Source organism: Periplaneta americana, chromosome 3, assembly GCF_040183065.1.
Source record: "Periplaneta americana isolate PAMFEO1 chromosome 3, P.americana_PAMFEO1_priV1, whole genome shotgun sequence".
Lineage (NCBI taxonomy): Eukaryota > Metazoa > Arthropoda > Insecta > Blattodea > Blattidae > Periplaneta > Periplaneta americana.
In genome coordinates, this window is record NC_091119.1 from 83,236,011 (window position 1) to 83,258,273 (window position 22,263).

Consider the following 22,263-nt stretch of genomic DNA (forward strand, 5'->3'; position numbering starts at 1 on the left):
TACACGATATCTGCAATTTGTTTACGTTTTCACTCTGCCTAAACGAGACGCTCTACTGTATTTACATTTAACGACTAGATCACTAGAGCATTTGATTTTAAAGTTGACGTCTCAAGTTAAAGTCCGATTAGTCCAAATAAAATTAGTTGTGAACAAAAGTGACGTGCTTTCATTTCTCCTGCGGAATTTCATCAAGTTGTCCGTTACTCTTTATCATCATCACCATTATCATCATCATCATAATCATCATATTGGTTTAATGTAGACCGGTCTACCGATCTACTGACCTCCCATTGTAAACCAGCAGCGATATCGAAGACCGCAAATATACCTCCATGTTCTACGTATCTCTTACACGATGAATTGTTTCAAAGGAAAGAAACACGCCTTTTGCTTGCCTACATCTTCTGAACCACACACTTGGACAGATAAAAACGATGTTCGGTATATGTACAGTACTAATAATTACTGTTGTTATCATTTAGCCTAATTTTTATTTTCTTTTTAAAATTTTTATAAGATTCTGTTGCCTAATACATTTGTTACAGAGTATTTAACTTATATTTGACATGATACTGAGGAATAGCATTACATTTTTTTTTTGTAAATATGTTACCCAGTATTCTTTATTTAGTTAGCATCATTTACATTCCTTCTCTTCTGTTTTAATGTAATTCTCAAATGTTGATTTATATGGAAAACATACAGGTCGCCACGGTAAATGGCCCAACACTCTGTATATGGGAGGATCAGCCATCTGTCGATTTATCCGAAGAGAAGCCGTCAGCTGTCAAGTTGCTGCTCGTAGTACATGTTGCGGATACTTCATTACTGATCACTGGATCAGGTAACATGAAGTCAATCCACACTGTGTCGTTCTGCTTTCAGCGTGTTCTGTATCTAATGTGCCTGTGTGTTGTTCTCATATGACTGTGGTAAGCAATACAAGAATTTCACAGGTGGAAGACCGTGGACATCACTTACAATACAATGTAAAGCCTACATAGGTCGCCTTGAAAGTACTTCTTATTTATTTTTAATATTCTCAAGAATTATTGAAGTTCTTCAAATATAGCGGCTAGACATTATGAAATGGGTGTGCATAGTGGGATGGGACTATTTTAGTAAGGGAAATTAAATATTTGAGATAATGTATATTAGAAAGAAAAGAGTCAATAATATTGAGAAAAAATTTTACAATTTTTGTGTTCTACGAAAATGAAACCGAATGGCTAAACGGATTAGAATATAAATGTCAATGGACCAAGATTTGGTACTACAGAGTGAATCAGCCAGAGCTAGATCGGCGTCAGCGGAAAGTTATATGCGTAGTAACTGCTGCGCCATCTCAGTGATCAGACCTCTTGCTCGCGTACTTTTCGTGTTTAGTTACGTAAACACGTTCACACAGTGAGGGTGCAGCTGTATACCGTACATTTAGAGTGCAGTAGTGTGTCCATTATGAAATATAGCCTAGAACAACGAGTGTTTATTTACGACAACTTTAGGAAATACGAATCTTTGAGAAAGAAACAAACTTCCGTCAGTCATTCCCTGATTCGCCAGAGCCTTCTAAAGCAATTATTTACAATCTAGTGAAGAAATTTTGTACAACTGGATCAGTACTGGATGAGAAACGAACGTGTGTAAAGCGTGTTCTCACTGAGGAGATGTTAGATAAAAGTGGCCACCGACTAAACAGAAGTCCTATGACATCATCTCGCGGTGTAGGTAGAGGTAGCATAGTGTATAGTGACAAGAGATACGAAGCAATTAAAATTAAAACCTTCCAAAATTCGTGTAGTTCAGAGTTTAACGGAATCCGATTATCAGAGCAGACTTAGGTTTTGTATGGTTCCAACAGACAGTGTACAGTATAATGGACTACTTGACCCCATCTTAATTGTTTATATTGACGAAGCATGGCTCCACCGCAGTGGTTACGTAAACACTCAAAATAATAGTTACTGGAACACTGAAAATTCACAACGTTTTCACGAACAACCGTTACATGACATAAATTCGTGCCATTTCGGAGACTGAACTGCGGCGAGTTGCTGTATTTGTGTTCAGGAGGTATGCAGTCTGCCGGATATCACACAAGGACGTAATTTCGAAAATGACTAGTGAATTCGATAAGTACATCATTATGCAATACTAACTGCAAAAGCGCGGAATGAATCCTCCGCATATGGTAGCGTCGTTACGTATGAATCAGCCTCAGTGAGTGCGGTTAGGAGTCTAGCACTGGGTGGTTCACCCTGTATGTCAAAGTATGTCAAAAAATCGAGAAAGTGATTATAACTTTAGTATGCAGAATTATATATAAGAGGAACAATGATACAAACAGATAAAAACTTTATAGTGGTTTAACGAGGTTATGGTCGTTAATTACTTACAGGGAGATGAAACGTTCATGGGGAGAAGAAGAATATATAAGAGTTAACTCCAATGAAGACGGTTGTGTTCAGCATGGTGGCGATTAGGAATATATAAATTAAGAAACAGCCAGAAATAAGACGTGATGCACATAATGTTATTATATCCGGAAACTGAAATCTTAAGAAAATCATTATTAGGCCTAATAGAACAGAAAATTCTAAAACTAAACAAAAGGATAGCGTATAAGAAATTATGTGGAACTTTAAGTGAAAGTAATTTAAAAAAAATAAGTTCAATTTTTATTCATAATTAGAATGAGATGCGAAGAGAAAGTCAAGTTATAAAAGTTGGATTGCTGTAGTTGTAAATAAAATGTTACAATGTTTTAGATTTAACAACAGTCGACAAGTATTAAAAATGTACTTAGTATAGGTAATGATTATTATTAAATGGACTGTTTATTGTACGAGTTAAGGCGTGTACCTGAGAAACAAGAATGTAACAGGACCGTCATTGAACATGTAGTTTTATACATTTGACGACATTAATAATGATGATGATGATAATGATGATGATGATGATGATGATGATAATAATAATAATAATAATAATAATAACCAAGATCTTGACAACATTGTAATAAAATATAATTCAATAAATGGATATATTAACAGATACTTAGGAAATTCAATGAGGAAGGAGGTCAAACTCAGATTGCATAATATAGTATCGAAACCAATGTTACTTCATAGTAGTGAAACCTGGATAATGAGGAAAAGAGACAAAAATCAAATTGAAAGCTCAGAAATGAGATTTATGAGACGGCTATTAGGAGTATCTCTAAGAGACAGAGTGAGAAGTGCTGACATAAGAACGGCACTGGGTATAAGAAGTAGCATAGTGCAAGAGGCAATTCAGTACCAAAAGAACTGGCAAGAGCATGTCAACAGAATGTTCCCTGACAGACTACCACAGCAAGCTTTATTTTATAAACCAAATGGAAGACGAGATACAGGACGGCCAAGAACCAGATGGAAAGACCAGTTTCAAGAATAAATGTCTTTGGCGCGGAACGGGATAAACCCCAATCCTTGGAAAGGCAGAATAATAATAATAATAATAATAATAATAATAATAATAATAATAATAGTAATAATAATAATAATACTGTAATTATAATGATGATGATGATAAAATGTAACTATAATCCAGAATAGAGAATTGAAATTTTACACTGATAGCATCGTCAACTGGGGTAACATTGGTCCAATTTTGTTTACTATTTTAAATGTAAACTTTTGTAATTTATTGATGTGTTTGTTAATTTATTTTAATGAAACATTTTAGGAGTTCTATATGAAGTAATATTGACTCCAAAAACACTTAAAATATGTTGATTTATGCAGGGTGCGAATTAAGATTTCTGATGAGGTGGGAATAGAATCCTAGATATAGAATACCATATATAAAATTATTATCCTCATTCTATATGGCTCAACGCTTGATTGCACTGAGTTGCTTGTCTTGCATCTTGATCATAATAATTATATCTGTGAACAGGCTTAAGATAAAATGTATAATTCCTAAGTTATTGACTGTTGTCAGCTGCAAGTGATGATAATACAGAAATATTATTTTCTTTGCTTACTTTTTACTTTATAAAGTACATATATTGTATTAAAACAATTATATTTTGTGAGGGGTGGTCCACACCTGTGGAGTAACGGTCAGCGCGTCTGGCCGCGAAACCAGGTGGCCCGGGTTCGAATCCCGGTCGGGACAAGTTACCTGGTTGAGGTTTTTTCCAGGGTTTTCCCCCAACCCAATTCGAGCAAATGCTGGGTAACTTTCGGTGCTAGACCCCGCACTCATTTCACCGGCAGTATCACCTTCATTTTATTCAGACGCTAAATAACCTGAGATGCTGATACAGCTTCGTAAAATAACCCAATAAAAAATTGTGAGGGGGGGATAGAAGTTATCCCTGGCGGGGATGTCGATATGAATTTATGAGAGGGGATAACTTTCCTACAGAGGGGAATCCCCCAATCCCCCCATCCCCCCCCCGTTAATTCGCACTCTGGCTTTATGTTCATCTGAGTTCATATTTTTTTTTAATATGGGCTAATGTTACCTTGACAAGGGGTAACTTTGCCCCAACTTTCAAACTTGCACAGTGTACTACATTTATGATCATCCTGGGCCACTGTAACCCGAAAATGATTACTACTTTACCCAAGTGATATGATAAAGTGCACTGAAATGATACTCACATGACAGTTTAATTAAGAACAGTGCATATTTTATTAGAAAACACGCAAATTCAAGGTCTTACTGAAAATGATGTATTTTATGTTTTATTATTATATTTATTGATAATCTGTTCGCCAATGGTTGCACGATCATTTTTAATAATGCTCTACAATTCGGTCCTCAAATTTTGTTAATATTGCTGTATCTCCTTTTTTATACTGATTGTATTATTTTATTTCTATTTCTATAGTTGTAATTATATTCTGTATTCTGTATATTTAAATTTAAATAAATAATAATAATAAAATAAATAACAATTTGACTGTCAAATGAGGATGACGTTTTAGAAAAAGTTGTGCCCACTCGTAACCAGGTAAATTGTTTTTGAAAATGGTCACTGGGTGCATCCTGTTTTGTCAAGATAACTCTTTATTGTCATTCGTAGATTTTGTTCGCCCATTGACAATCCTAATTATGCCATCTTTCTGAGATGTCTTACATGTACATCCTCTTCTTAATTTGTGAATATTGTTGGCCGGGCTGGTTTCGCATTAATGTTGCCTTTGAGTTTATCTTTTATGTTACTATGTGGAATATTAAAATATGCAGCTACTGCCTTTTGTGTTTTACACCATTCCTGATGCCATCTAAGCATTGGTTTAGTTTTTCCTCTGATTAATTTGAATATGATTTAGTTCCTGGCACATTTTTATGTGTTCAGTCTTTCTTATTTTTAAAATATATCTAATCAATATGGCAAATAATGTATTAAATTTCAAATACAAATTACTTTGTCAATCATATTTAGCAACTTTCTTGGTACATGCCAAATTTTTACTCCTGAAAATACAATTACACCATATAAAAGTTTCCAGAATATTTGTCACACTACCAAGCAGTTGATTCACTTAAAATAGTGCTGCTACCTACAGGTAAGTTCTAAAAGAACTTGATTAAACTACTGTATTGACTGAAGCTGCCATTTACACAGTACAGTTGAACTATTAAGATTTTTATTTTAGTTGGTTATTTAACGACGCTGTATCAACTACTAGGTTATTTAGCGTCGATGAGATTGGTGATAGCGAGATGATATTTGGCGAGATGAGGCCGAGGTTTCGCCATAGATTACCTTGCATTCACATTACGGTTGGGGAAAAACTCGGAAAAAACCCAACCAGGTAATCAGCCCAAGCGGGGATCGAACCCGCGCCCGAACGCAACTTCAGACCGGCAGGCAAGCGCCTTAACCGACTGAGCCATGTCAGTGGCTAACTATTAAGGTATACCATATTTTGTAGGAGATATAAAAATTCAAATATACATTCTCTCTAGGACCAAAGTTACCCTTAATGGGTCAATGTTACCCCCGTTGATTGTAATTTAATAATTATGTTTATTTTTATTTTCCATAAATCACTTCATTTTCTAAACATTTGTTCCATCGTATAAGAAATAGCGAGCTAATGACTTTGCATTCTTTCTCGTGCTCCCTGCCAGCAGTGTATATGCTGTACAAATAGGAGCGACCAAAAGACAATGGTGAACAAAATTAACACCATGAAGTCGAGATACAATAACTCTTTATGTTTTTGTTTACCCATTTGTAATAACTGCAATACAATTATTTCACAGCCGAAGATGTTTTATATGTACGATTTTGAATAACTAACAAAAGTACCTTGTACATTACAATACGTATTGAATAATTTTAAAATAACTACTGGAGTATTACATCATTGTCGTCACAATAGCAATAGGCCTATTATTATGCGAAAATAAACATTTTAAAATAAAATTGCTCTATAATATATTCTTCGATTTCCGTTTCACACCAGCCTTATTACATCTCGCAAAATGTTATTTAAAGATGCAAATCTAAGAATAGGGTGCTTATCATAATTGAATGGCTTGGTCTTTAATATTGCCAAAGATTAAACTATGAACTGTGTCCGAGGATTCGTATATTTACAGCTAAAATTTAGTCTATTACGATTTTCAGCAGCACATAGGGGAGAGTCGGGTAGTAACGGACATCGGGTAATATCGGACAGTGAGTTTCTTTCATCTACCACACGATGATAGTACCTGACTGACATGGTCACGTTTCAGTAATGTCGCATAGAGAAACGTAACCATGTCATTCAGGTACTACCATATGGTGGTAGATGAAAAAAACGCACTGTCCGATACTATCCGATGTCCGATACTACCCGACTCTCCCCTACGTACCGATAAGTTTTTATGATTTTCCTGGATTTGTAGAAAGGAGGCGACAGAAGAGTTCTAATTTGTGATGAATCATTTCCATCAGAATGGATAATTTAAAAACTGAAGTTCCAGGAAGGAAATGGAAGTAGATTCTGCATGAATTACATATGATTCAGTAACAAGTGTATATCTCTATAGAAGAAAGATTAGCAAGACAAAGGAGATAAACTTACCGCTCCAAAAATGATACATAAGTGGTAGTAATAGGCCTATTAATAGTTTCACAAATTTTTATACTTTACTATCTTCTTATAAATACGATACAGTTATGAAAATAATTTATTGCAGAAAGGTTTGGTTTTAGCAAGCTACTCTGTCTTCCAGGAAAATTATACAATTTATTCCCACCAACGCTTAATTACTAGTCTTCTTACTGTATCTATAGGTACATATTTATATGCTGGAAAAATGAATGTGTTTCTCATCCAGAATCCATTCTCAATCGCGCAATTTTAATTTGCATTATTGTCATCGTGAACATATAGAAGCCTATGAGGATTTTAGAACCGCAATTAGTACTGTCTTCGGAAACTCAAATTTTTATAATGATCTTCATGTTATCTTCGTTTTGAGCGGCATAGGTCTCGTCTTCCATATGAGTGATACATCATGACCAGTTTACGCGATTTTTTAATTTTGTTTTTGATATTGTTTATATCTTCGAATTATTGTGTCAAAATCTGATTTTTATTCCGAAATGAAATGTTAAAGATCTATATAATTAGTTACTTGCTATGTTATGTTACTATTTAATTCAATCTCAATTTCTATTAATTTTTACTACTCATAACTACAGCTATAGGTTCATCAATTAGAATGTATAACAATTTATTTTAGTAATGCATTAAAAATGTTTACCTCGGCTGTGATATCTTCATTTCTAATATTATCAGCCCCTATATATCTAACTTTTAATTTTTATCAGTTCAGAACTCAGTTTCATACAACAATGTTCATGCAACCATAGTTTTATAGAAATCCGGAAGTGCACCTATTCTCTGTTTTCCACATATTAATTGTACCACAATAGATTTAGAGTTTATCATTGAAATTATTTAAACTTATATTCCAGATATTTAAAGGAAGAAAGTATAATTCTTTACAATTGCGTTAACACATTAAGATACAAATGTATTTAGCTACTTGGCTTCTAATCGATTCGTATGTGCCGTAAACAAAAGAAAAAATGAGTGCCTTGGAAAAAAGAGCACACAAATTGTAAGTATAAGCAAGGCGTACCAAAAGCCTAAACTACCCTAACGAAAACTGTCACTGCGTGGACCTTACGAAAACTCGCGGTTTCTCTGTAATCAGTAGGGAAACGCACGGAAGTGAAACGTATGTGCTTCCCCCCCCCCCAGCACATACCCCTTCCACCTCGATCGAGCGATTCCGCTTGCCCTTACCTCTCTACCGGTGAAATTGGAGTCCGAACTCAATTTGTGTTGTTTACGGTACATATATATCGACTAAGAACCAAGTACCTATATATATTTATATCTTAACGTGGTAGCGCAATTGTAAAGAAAAAGGAAAAAACTTGCTCAACTGGTAGCCTACTGTATATTCAAAAGTAGCCTACTCATTTACATAATGCCAAAGGTTGTGGCAAGACAACAGCAGAAAGAAAGACGAGAGAAGATAACCTCAAATGATAAACGGTGTAAAATTGTCAAGTAGTAACACTTACCCGTCCGGAAGTTGACCACGATGTCGATGAGGAAGATGGTGTCGGAGAGACAGTTGAAGGCAATCCAGCGCGTGCTGAGGTCGTCGTTGAAAAAGGAGATGGCGACGGGGAGGATGATGAGGTTGGCGACAAGCAGGAGCAGCATGCACAGATCCCAGTAGAACCTGCGAACAAGCGCCGCATCAGCATCACGTTGCTTCTTTATGATTGTATTCTTACAAAATTATCTTTTTATTGTGTTACGGCTTTATTATTCTGTATACTATAACTTTTAGGTATTCAACCATGTCCTGGAACTTAACATTTCCAACGTTTCGGAACTACAGTGCAGGTTCCAACATCAAGACAAATGGGTATGACCAGAGAGGTTGCCTACCCTGTTAGATTAATTACGTCTAGCTACCCCAAACCACCAAGAAAATTTAATTGTTCACTATTGCTTATAAGACATTTGATTGCTGGAGTCAAACAAGACACCCAAATATCATGAAAAAATATACTTACTTACAAATTCCTTTTAAGGAACCCGCAGGTTCAATGCCGCCCTCACATAAACCCACCATCGGTCCCTATGCTGTGCAAGATTAATCCAGTCTTTATCATTATATCCCACCTCCCTCAAATCCATTTTAATATTATCCTCCCATCTACGTCTCGGCCTCCCTAAAGGTCTTTTTCCCTCCTGCCTCTCACCTAACACTCTATATGCATTTCTGGATTTGCCCATACGTGCTACATGCCCTACCCATCTCAAACGTCTGGATTTAATATTCTTAATTATGTCAGGTGAAGAATACAATGCGTGCAGTTCTGCGTTGTGTAACTTTCTCCATTCTCCATAACTTCATCCCAGATACTTAGCCCCAGATATTTTCCTAAGAACCTTATTCTCAAATATCCTTAATCTCTATTCCTCTCTCAAAGTGAGAGTCCAAGTTTCGAAACCATGAAGAACAATTAGTAATATAATTGTTTCATAAATTCTAACTTTCAGATTTTTTGACAGCAGACTAGATGACAAAAGTTTCTCAACCGAATAATAACAGACATTTTCCATATTTATTCTAGGTTTAATTTTCTTGCGAATGTCATTTATCTTTGTTACTGTTGCTTCAAGATATTTGAATTTTCCCACCTCTTCGAAAGATAAATCTCCAATTTTTATACTTAAATTCTGTACAATATTCTGGTCACGAGACATAATCGTCTTTTGGGGGTTTATTTCCAAACTTATCGCCATGAACAAATATATTAAAATAAACATGTATATAAAAGAGAATTATAAATAATTTACTCAGGATTAATAAAACCAATAAACCAATAATTAATGATATTGTATCATTATTATTAGCACAGAAAAGAAAAATCCAAAAATATGAGTTTAAAAAAGGCAGTTACATTAACAGCGTAGTGGTACCCAAGATGAAGAAAATTATTTCTCATGAACCCTTTTCCTTCAGAGTGTATGGACTGCCATAAATCCTCAAAGAAGGACACCATTTGAGGATCATTGTAAATTCCGTAACATCGGATTTCCTATAGCATATGACACTGAAGATTTTTTGACGAAAAAAGTGTAAAAATTGTCTGGTTTTCAGGATAAGGGTAGTTTTGAATGTAAAGAATTCGTATAGAACGTCAGTTGACTTGAAAACATATTAGAAAATGGCAAGAAAATTGGAAAGACTTGATCAATGTGGTAACCTAATAGCTATTAACACTTGAAATAAAGAGGTACAACACTTGAAAATGAACGTGAAATGCATATTTCACTTCACTTAATATATGCAAGGCATACTAAAAGCCTAAACTAACCTAATTAACCTGTCACAGATTTCCACACCGTAAAAAGTAGAAAAATGCAAGTTGGAAGTTACAGTGTTGCGTGCTATAGAAAACCCATAAGATCCTCTACTTATAGGCTATCTAAATTCATTTCGAATGTGCTCAAAATTAATGTTGAAAACTCACTATATAATATGAAAATTTCACAATTTTTAAGCTCCAAGAAAAATAAAACTAAAACAATCAGATCTACAATCATAATATAATGAATAACTCTATTTCACCGTGTCTTCATGTCTTCCTCTTTCTCGGGGCGCGTTTCCGTACAGGTGCAGTGGCATTTCCTCTAAGGTTAGAGCCCAGTTTAGGTGTGTGTGTATTAATCGAAAATTAGGGGCTAGAAAATATTGAGAACAGGACGCATGTTTATATGACAATTTTTTTTTTTTATTAATACACACACCCAAACTGGGCTCTAAGAAATGCCCCTGTACGGGAGCGCGCCCTTGGATTTTCCTTCTCTGTGCAAATAATATTAGTAATTAATTTTAGTTTTATTAATCCCGAATATAGCCTATTATTTACGGTTTTATTTTACATACATACATACATACATACATACATACATACATATAATACATACATCCTGGTTGAGTGTTAGAGAAGGCCGTATGGCCTTAACTCTGCCAGGTTAAATACATCATCATTATTATTATTATTATTATTATTATTATTATTATTATTATTATTACATACATACATACATACATACATACATACATACATACATACATACATACATACATACATACATACATACGTACATACATACAAACACACACGCACCCAAACACACAAACACTTGGTTCTGAATTCATCCCAAAATTGGCTTCCACATTTTACAAAACATTCTGTATATAAACTACCTTCACAAACAAACTTCCTATTTGTTACAAAGAAAACAAGTGCCAGAAATAATAAGATTTGTGTCTACATAGAATTTTATAGATGACAAAATACTTAAAGCAATCATTAATAATTTATTACTTATTTTTTCACAATTGCAGTAAATGTTCAAAGTTACAGTAACCAACTACAATACAAAGATGTAGACACTGAAACAGTTGGATTGAGGACAACTTATTCTTGTTTGTAATTGATGAGGTTAATACCGAACAGTAATAATGTAATAATATCAATGGTACAACAATGACGTTGATAATAATAATGGACACATAATGGGAGATTACTCAACTTTATTCGTTGTACACTACACCGAAAAACACAAAAATATGGCCAAGATTGTACATGTACACATGCATTCAGATAATTTAATTACACACACATATATGTCACATATTGCCGCACAAATAACGGAAAACCCAAAATTAAAACAATATGAAAACAAAAAAATGAGAGTAGACAAAAATAGTTTGACAAATCGAGCGGCATAGTTCTCACAGTCGGATTTTAACGACGCTGTATCAACTACAGCGTCGAAGGAATTGGTGGCAGCGAAATGGTAGACTATTTGAAGATATGAGGCCGAGGACTCATTCGCCTTACACTATAGGAAATCTCGAAATAAAACCAACCTAGTAACCAGCCTGCGCCCAAGTGGAGCTCCGGATCAGTAAGTAATCACACCTATTGCCTGAACTATGCCAATGACTATATTTTTTGTATGATAGAGTAAGCTCAATAATATAAAAGTGTCTGTTAAGGGAACTGGGTAGTGATTGCTGTTGTTGTTTAGTCAACTGTCCGAAGCTCACAAGAGATACAAAGAAGGCACCACATATGAGGAAAGTAGGCCGGGAAATAATGGGCTAGAGTGGCCAGTTCTTTCCCCCTCCATTGCATACATCGCCGACTAGCTACATATTACACTAGTCAGACTTCAGATGCATACAAACAATTGTTCTTCCTCTGACACAAATCGTCAAGTGAAGTGTACTGCCTGATAATAGGTACATCAGCTAGAACCTCCATCAAAGAACTGGGAAGTGATTAGGGATCAAAGATACGATTTTTTAACTTTGTGTTAAAAAATACAAAACTTGCACTTTAAAACTATATATATTTTGAAGGGTATCTCTGCAGATGAGCCCTTTAAATGACCTCTTTAAATTTTTGTGGCGCATGTAATTCATACATCTTTCTTTCTTTTTTTGTATGCAGTTTTCCGTAAGTTGATATTTTTCAAACTTCAGTGTATTTTTCTCTGAAACTACTGAATCTATTTACATGAAATTTTTATAGAGATTATCACACATAATGATGGGAAAAAATATGTTAATTGAAAAAATGGCAAAAATTGTTAATCAGAGTTTAATATGTTTTCTGTTTCACCTAGGGTGGAATATGTAACTACATTTTGCTTTGGAATTTAGAATATACGAGGTGTGTATACAGAAATACCCTATTTTTATCTTTCTCCCAATACCAAAGAAACAAAGATAGGGAATTTTATTCACAAACTTAAGTCATATAAGGGTTTAAGTATGTAACAAAAAATCACAAAATTCCATGTGAGCCCCTTTCGTGGCATGATGGATGTCTAGTCTGTATTCGATTTCCATCCAGTCCGCTCCAACATGCTCGGAGAGATGGTACCAATAGCTTCCACAATCCGGGCAGGCACGGAGGTCTCGACGGTCCCGGACTTTAGTGGTGTACAGAGTGTAAAAAAATCCAGCGGCTTGACGTCAGGAGAATATGGAGTCCAATTCACTGGTCTATCTCGTCCTATCCAACGCCCGGAAATGCGCTCCGCACATCCAGCGACCAGTGGGGTGGAGCACCATCTTTTTGAAACTACAAGGCTTACAGCTGTGGCATGTCCAAATAGGTCGATCTTATGATGTCCAAGTAGGTCAATCTTATGACAATCTTCTCTGATCATGTTCCTCCGTGTCAGCATTATGGAAGTTATTGGTATCATCCCTAGATGTCCATCGTGTCGACGCAGGGGCTAGCGTGGCAGTGTGTGTTTTTTTGTTACAAACTCAATACCTAATACGACTTATATTTGTGAATAAAATTTCTTTATCTTTGTTTCTTTGGTATTGAGAACAAAATAAAAATAGGGTATTTCGGTGTAGACACCCTGTATATTACTTGGTAACTTAAAAAAAAAATATAAGGCATATCAGTAGTAGAACTCGGTAGTAAATCAAAGAGGACTTAAAAGTTGACGAAATGCACTTCTTTTCGCAACTTTAACTACAGGTACTATTCTAAATTTACTATTTCGAAATTAAACGTACTGTATTTAAAATGTGAGTCCAGTATTTGCAAAGTTCCACTACATGATGCAAACTACAGATTTCCAAAAGTTACTGTGCAGTAGAAAGTAGGTTACCACGTACCACGTTACAATTCTTCCTACACCAGACGTTGGAAATATACTCCACGACCCGCAGAAGATATATCTGGACACGCTTACTCATATAGTTGAATAAATCTTTATAGTAACCGATGGGATCTGTTGAATGTGAATAGTGAATGCTCCCCTCGCCATGGTTATCGGAAGAAACTAAAGAAGGTAAACTTGCGAATTCGGAATGAGGCAGTGGAACAAATGGACAACTTAAAGTACTTGGAGTGTACTATAAACAGCAATATCAGCTGCTGTTAGAAAGTCAAAAGAATAGAGCAATGACAAAGGAAACTTTTAATAGAAAAAGGAGCATCTTCTGCGAACCTTTGGAAAAGAACAAATGAGGAGACTAGTAAAGTGCTTTGTGTGGAATTTGGTATTGTATGGGGCAGAAACATAGACATTACGACGAAGTGAAGAGAAGAGACCAGAAGCAGTAGCCTAGACTATTTGAAGTGTGGATATGGAAAAGAACGGAGCGTATGAATTGGAAAGACATAGGCTAATAAGAAATGAAGTTGTATTAGAAAGAGTGGGTGAAGAAAAAATGATGCTGAAACTAATAAGAAATGAAGTTGTATTAGAAAGAGTGGGTGAAGAAAATGTGATGCTGAAACTAATCAGGAAGAGAAAAAGAAATCGGTTGGGCCAATGGCTAAGACATAGTTAACGGAAGAAAAGTTCGGGGCAGAAGAAGCTATCAGTTGATAGACAACATTATGATACATGGATCGTAAGCGGAGTCTAAGAAAAGACGGAAAATAGAAAAGTTTGGAGAAAGCTGGATTTGTAGTGAAAGACTTGCCCTTTGACAGAGAGCTAAGAATGAAAAATAATTTTTATTCAATATAAAATTATTTTCATGCCCATACTTGGTTCACAATTCCTGTCAGCGCCTCGAGTGAGGAATGACGAGCTTTCAATATTTTCACTGTTGTCAATCGAAACTTGGAGAATTAACCTTTCATTTTGTATGTATATTTTTGAAATGGATTCCATGCAAAATTTGTCGTCCATTTCTTAATTTTTACACTAAATAAATCCTGCAGTTATAACATCGTTAAATAATATATTGACAAATACTATCAAAAAGGAAAAATATTAATAAGAACATTATAGTAATTACCATTATAAATATTACGAGCGTTCCTTTTCGCCATTTTATTTCTGATACAGAAAATGAGTTGGATCATTTCTGGATTCTATTATTGTTCTGCTATTCCAAAGCCAGTTGCTTGTGCCTTCAGGTTACCACCTATAAGATCGATGGGCAAGTGTCTGTTTGATTCTGTAATACTTTTACCCCTGCCGCCTATACCACGCAGCCTGACTTCATAAAAAGTGAAAAAGAAACTGAGGAGATGCTGGAAATGGACTGGAAGTTAAACCCCAGTACTTTGTTAGCATTCCAACATAAAGGCGTCGGAATTCTAATCGCACATCCTGGTTCCTTACTCTCTTCCTACAAGTTCACAGTTCACATTAAAGTCATCATGGCATGAAATTCTTGCAGCAGTGCGTGTAACAATGCATAAAATATCCGAATCTGCTCGAGGTGATAGGATGGTGTTGACTTGGAGTCTTCGAGTGAATTGGGTGGTAGAATTAGCGACCTATTCAAGTGGTTTGGTAAAGGTATTCCTTGGAGAGAGTGACTAAAATCAAGAGAAATCTCTGCAGCATAGTAATAGTCGTAGGGGTGGTAGTAGTAGTAGTAGTAGTAGTAGTAGTAGTAGTAGTAGTAGTAGTAGTAATATTTGTCGTAGTCGTGGTGGTAGTAATAGTAATAGTAATAGTAGTAGTAGTAGTAGTAGTAGTAGTAGTAGTAGTAGTAGTAGTAGTAGAAAAAGTGTTGAATGTATATAGTAAGTTAAGTGAGTTGAATCTAATTAATTAATTAATTAATTATAAAGTGACAGTATCCTAAGCAAACGAATGCATAGTAGTGAGGTTAGGTCTACTTTGACGAGTAACGGTAAATGTTTAACATGAAACAGAATGTACAGGAGTGGGCGGGATCTCTTACTGTGAACTCTGGCGCCAAACTGTGGCCAATCTAGTCTCACATCAATCACGAGCCATTGTTTAATGTAGGATTATTCTTAAAACGAAAAGGTTATAGAAACACGCGATGTAAACTGCCGTTACCGTGTCTTAGATTTACGGAACGTAAAAGAATCCTGTCATTGATACAATCCTCCAGGCAAAATGTTTCCACCATTTGTCTTATACATTGGGTTTCGACACTGAATGACCTCTGTAGTTGAACGCGTCATTAAAATACTACTACAGGTATGACAGCCACGTGCGTGTGTTTACATTAGGATTTTTCTTACAGCGGAAAAAGTATAGACCTGATATCGGTTCAGCTCTGGTAAGGAGAGGGAGAGGTAGTGGAAGAGAGAGTAGCATGTTATTGTTCCTGCCGCCAACTTACTGTGCAGTGGGATGTCCTACACCAGGGATGTCAAGGTCAGAGCACGTGACAGACTGTACGTGCTACCAAGCGAGCATGGGTTGCAATGAATCTATTCTGCAGGCAGTAGCAGTGAAAAAGAAAGGGTGAGCAAAATTAACTCTATGGCCTACCACTGCAAGATGAATTAAACTTCTCTTCAGTAATAGATAATGTGTTACGCTCATACAAGAAAACAAGAAATAAAGGCATGTTTTGCAGTTTTTACCTCTCTAAGAAATGCCGTTAATTATAAAATAGTAGGATATAACAAATAATAAACGTAGTTTCTCTTTAACTTAAGCAGTTTTACATAATGAGACCTATAATTAGCCTAATTATTTTATATAACTGTTACATAATCATGTACTACTTATATGAGCATCATCACACTTCTAGAAACAAATTTAAATTCCTGATTTCTCGCGTATTCAGAAGTGCGTTTTTTATTTTTGCCGACACTAGCCTTCTTATGTCCGGGGAAATGTTGTTTCCTGCAGCAAAATAATTTCTAATGGAAGACCTGAATTGGCTAACATTCCAAGTCCAATGAAATAAATTTTTCAGGACTGCAAAGAAACTATATAGACTTGCATTATGAGTATTGAAATAAATATTTGTATGATCCAAAAAAACAGGCTTAGGGTCGGACTTAGGACATTCATTTTTACAGAATGATAGCGTATGTAAAACACAACTTGTTAGGTAAAAAGTCGAATTCGGTAAATTTTGGATCTGGGATGTTTGTCAATTCAGGTATTCAATTGTAACTGTGTTGGTATATTATCTGGATTTGATGAGTAAGAATCACAAAACAAATCCAACATTGCAGTATTTTACACTGTTGAACAGGAGTTCAATGACTGAAGGCGTTGAAATTATAAAAATTGTGCTGTGACATCTGTGACATCCACAATGAAATCTTCATCTGAAAGCTTTTAACGATATCTGTCGACACAAATTAATTAATTCTTTCCTTGCGATCTCAAATTAAAAACGTTCAGATGCTCGAATATATCCTTGAGAAAGTGAAGTTCCTTGATCCATATAGAGTCAACTAGTTCTAGGCTGTCTCTATTTTTCTATTATGAATTCTGATAAATATTCACGCAATTCAAAATACCTAGACAAAACTTTTTCTTGGCTTAACCAAAGGATATCGTAATGGTAAGAAACATCGTCAAACTGAGAATTTATGTACGAAAATCTCGACAATTTACAGACACAATTCGTAATTGACATGCAACGAGTCTGCGCCATTAACAGCACACACATTTGTTTGTACTTTATTCTGTAAACATAAATACAATGCTGTGAAGAAGAAGCTCTGCAATACATCTTCACATACATTTACTACTATTTAATGTCTTTAAAAACAAACTAATTTGAATATTATATATCAATCTGTAGATGAACTAATAACTTCAGGCGTTCGACACTGCTTGTTTTTCTAACTAAATAATTTCCACCAACAAAGAGCATCACCTCATCATTCACTTACATAAGAAGTCACGAGTCTAGTCAGCCTGAAACTTAATGAACGACTTCTTCGTCAATGTGTAATGTAGACCCTTGTGTTCACCAGTGACTTGTACCTGCGTGCCTTACGTGCTCTGATCAGCGCATACGGGCTGTGAGCACGTCTGCGCTCTCGTTGACATCACTGTCCTACACGGTACAGAAATTACAAAGTTCTGAGAGCACTGAATACCGTTCCATAACTAACCCAGTATTCCCCCAAAGTGAGCACGTGCTGACAATGGACTCGGCGAGACCACTGCGCACCAAGCTGAGGAGGAACAAGTCTAAATACTGTACGTTTTCCTGGAGAAATCGACGCGAAGGATGTTATACTTCATTAATAACGTCCTCAGACGAAACTGCGAACTTGAGATCAAATGGTTAACATGGTAACCACTAAACTCTGTGATCAGTAGCTGAGTTGGTTTAATATTGGACTTCAGTTCTGCGGATCCGAATTCAATTCTATGGCTACAATGCTAGTGTGCTGGCCTTTCATCGATAAAAATCTGGGTTCGATCCTCGGTCAGTTATGGGTAGAATTTGTAGTGGACAAGATAGACGTTGTAGAGGAGTTTCTTCTCGCAGTACTCCCGTTTTCTATTTCATCCCATCAATATTCTCCACTTCCCCTTCATTTTCATGTATCTTCTATAATCTGCAAATAGTACGGGTGTCCGATGCTGTTTTACGTTCTAAAGGCTTGGAGCTTCGTGCTCTGGGTTCGGGCTTGTCAGTAGATAATAGTACCTTGTCTCCAGAGCTCAGGAAGAATGGCTCGCATGTCAGCGTCGGATGCTACCCTGAACCATCCGTAGGACTAAAATAATCATCGCATATAAGACGTACACTGGATCTAAACGGCCTAAGTATAAGGTTGATTCCTGGCTCTAGCCATATTAAAATCAATCAATCAATCGATCGATCAATCAATAAATCAATCTATCAATCAATCAATCAAACACTAGACCACCAACTAGGATCTCTTTATTTTCAATAATTATATTCAGTAACTTCCTAGGTTTATTGCCATATATCTTCACCAGTACAAGTCACATAACATCCCTTCAATAATTCCAAATAATAAATATAATTCCATCTACCAAAATTCTGTCAAAAATTGCTATAACTGCAATCGACTCAAATACAAGAGAAGTGCATGTCATACGATTGAAATATTTTATAAAATGTAAGAAATATGATTTATAACGGAGAAAGGAGAATAAACACTGATTCTAGCTAATTTTATTATAATTATTATTCAAATGCGTATCTTTGAACGTTTTTATTACTGATCAGGCTGAGAGAAATTTTAAATTGAATTGAGGCCAGACGTATATGAGTATTAACATTCCGGTGTGGAAAATAAATATCATACTGTAAGTTTGTATTTAAAAGTACCCCCTGACGGAGTCGCGTCTGTTGTTTAGCACTAACGCGCTGACCTTCCATCCAGACTACCCGGATTCGATCCCCGGCCTGTCGTGATGGAATTCATGGCATACAAAACAGATGTAGAGAGAGTTTCATTGACTCGAGGCTCCGGACCTTAACGTTTTTCAGGTTCTAGTCTGGAGATTGTACCTAGCTTTGTAAAGGCTGAGGGAGGAAGACACACTGTGAGCATCGGATTCACGAATACCATCCGACACACTAGCCGGACTAGGAACAGTCATCGCATATGTAGGTCTCAGAATTGGTCAAAATTAAGCCCAAGCGCATAGATTCATTTGTACCTGGCCGTAGAAAAGGCACACAATCTTCTCGCTGATTTTAAAAACGAGCTATCTGTACTTAACTTCGACAGTGATATAATTACTTCATAAAGTTCTGAATGTGTTGGTGTTTCTGTTATTATTCAGGATACTCTTAAGAAGTGGTACAAGAATATGACACTCCTGCTGAAGCAGATAGGTATACCGCGAATGAGAAGGAGATAGTTTTAACAAGGAGAAAATGTTTGAAATGGCTTTTTCAGTAAATGAAAGTTCTTGGCAGAAAATGGGCGTGTTTACATACAAAAGTAGGGCACTGTATATTTGCAGTTTAATTAATATGAAAGCAATAAAAGGAATTGGGGTAGGATGTGTTGGTGACACAACCGCGGGGCTTTATATACGTGATATACGGTAAGGAGTTTTTGATGTAGAAGTTGGTGGTGAAATAAAAGACAAGTTTAACCGTAGTAGAATTTTATTTATTAAAGAACGGTAGTGTGGGAAGTAACAAACGTATGGTTTATTGCCCTGTAATTTCTTTAATTCGTTCGTGTTACATTTTCTCTCATTTTTATTGAAAACTAACCATGTTTACTAGCTCAATATGTGTGTTTGTTTCTATTCAATCGTATTCAGTGTCCTGTTCATTGGTTCACACGTACTCGCGGTAGAGGCGCTCATTTGGGGCTCTCTGAGTTACACTGCTTCACTTTTTTTCCTCTCTCCATAAGCTCTGCTTCATTCGGATTCGGTCATTTTGTTCTTAATCGATTCTTTTTAAGCTCCTCTTTCATCCGATATGCGTTTCTTGTACTTTGACTTGGACTTTAGCTGCAAATATTTCGACATTTCGATTTTATTTTATCGGGATCCTCTCTTATAGCTAAAGTCCTACATTTGGTTACCTAAAGCCTCCAAGCGACCTGCGACAGTGTAGGAAAGTATGTATGGAGTATAGATCGGCGCACCCGACCCTACTGCACAGTTCAGATCTGCTGTTCACTGAACATACGAAAACAAATCAAAGCTGGGCGCTTGAAGATCAGTGCCTAATAGAAGAATTTGGTAGCGAGAACTTCATTAGGAAAGAAGAAAATTTATTTTTTTCAGAAAGAAAAAGAAACTTTCATTTGAAACACTTAAAATATTTACAGGCATTCATCGTAATGTGTAGAGGATCGTAAAGCACGCATTCATAATTCGTTAGTGGCCCCAGTAGTGACATACGGAATACAATTATTGATCTGGCATAGTCTTTCAGAATCTAACCTTAGAAGATTAGAAAATATTAAAGTCAGATACCTCAAGCGTGTCCTCCAGATTTCAAGATTTTCGGAAAATAGATTAACGTACATAATCGCCAATGAATCATTCTTTCTGGACGACATAAACTAACCTTCGGACTAACACACACCACCGCCTCTCAAGCAGTCTTGCAAGAAAGGTGAGAGAAAGCATGTGAGATCCCCAGAGAACTCTTCGAAACTCAAACCATAAAAACTGACATATGGAAAGGGCCCAACTTGAAACTGCGACACGGATTCCATGGAAAAATCTGCTCAACCAAGGAATACCACGCACCAAATGATGACTGCAGATGCCTACTCTGTGACGACAAATGCATCCGCTACCACCTGACAAACTGTACAAAAAGAACAAAACCAATCAGTTGTTTTCCAAAGACTGGTGAATCACTGTTTGTATCCCCATATATACATTTTTTTCTGTACACATTGTGTTTAGTACTTCATAATAATAATTTGTTTGTGCTGACATTTATGCTTTTTCATTTGTTAATTCCAACTTCCAATCTTTAACCAAATCTAAAGTATCTTAATGTGTTTTACTTATTGTAAAATTCAGGGGTAGACAAATTCCGGTCAACATGTAGCCATGGCGACTAAAAATTATTATGTGGTGCCTGAATTGTTTGAGTTCAGAATTGTTTAAAATTGTGATTTATTTTATGTCACTACGACTAATACATAATGTTAACAAAATAGGCTTCAGGGAGAAATTCGATGTGCTTCTTAAATTAATATTGTTACATTTGTTGCGCACCTCAAGATATTGTCACTGCATAGCTTCTGTGGAGAGCACAAAGCATCTCCGGGTGCGTATGTTTCCATTCTATAGACATTTAATACTGTTTAATACAGTTCAGTAACTGTATCAACTTAGCTCGAATGGTTTTCTCATTGCATGTGTGGGCAGAATGTGCTGGCTCCCGAAAAAAAAGGGATGGCTCCTAAAAATGTTTAGTTTTGTCTAATCGTGACAAAAAGTATCTTTTGTTACATATAAGCTGTCTTTAAATAAATACTTCGTTATTATTGTCATTAAATTCCAGTAGTATTTTGTACATGAGTACTATTCCTGTTAAACATCGACTTATAGACACAGGTACACGAATAGATGTAAACACACAGTACCGGAGCATGCGGGGAGAGACAACAGCTTGAAGCTATTGTGATTGCAATGGACAATGTAAATTCGCGTACTTATGTTTGTTTTCTTAGAATGAGTTTTGAGATTGTAATGGATGAAATAAAAAAGGATGATGTAAAAAAAAGCTAGTATGATCGAAGTGTATCTAACTTGTATTCAAAGTAACCAAACGCAGGACTCTATTATAACTGTGCACTGTCCATTTAAATGCTTATGGTTTAGAGTTTTCTTTTTAGATCTCGTTCAGGCGAATCTTTTGGGATCCATAATTATCACTGTGCTATCACGTTGCAGTCTGGAGATACAATAACTTGAAGACGCTTGATTCAGCGCGAAAGAACCATAAATAGCGGACGCA

General features: G+C 35.9%; 1 protein-coding gene across 9 annotated transcripts in view; it reads right to left on the reverse strand.

Annotated features, from left to right (window-relative positions):
• Positions 1-22,263, reverse strand: part of Ih (hyperpolarization activated cyclic nucleotide gated potassium channel Ih) — a 934,537-nt gene that overhangs the window by 607,878 nt on the left and 304,396 nt on the right. For all 9 annotated transcript variants that reach the window (XM_069820890.1, XM_069820887.1, XM_069820882.1 and 6 more), the window contains exon 2: positions 8,597-8,760. In XM_069820890.1, coding sequence (XP_069676991.1) covers positions 8,597-8,741 — 145 coding nt within the window. In that variant the 5' untranslated portion in view covers positions 8,742-8,760. The remainder of the gene's footprint in view (positions 1-8,596; positions 8,761-22,263) is intronic.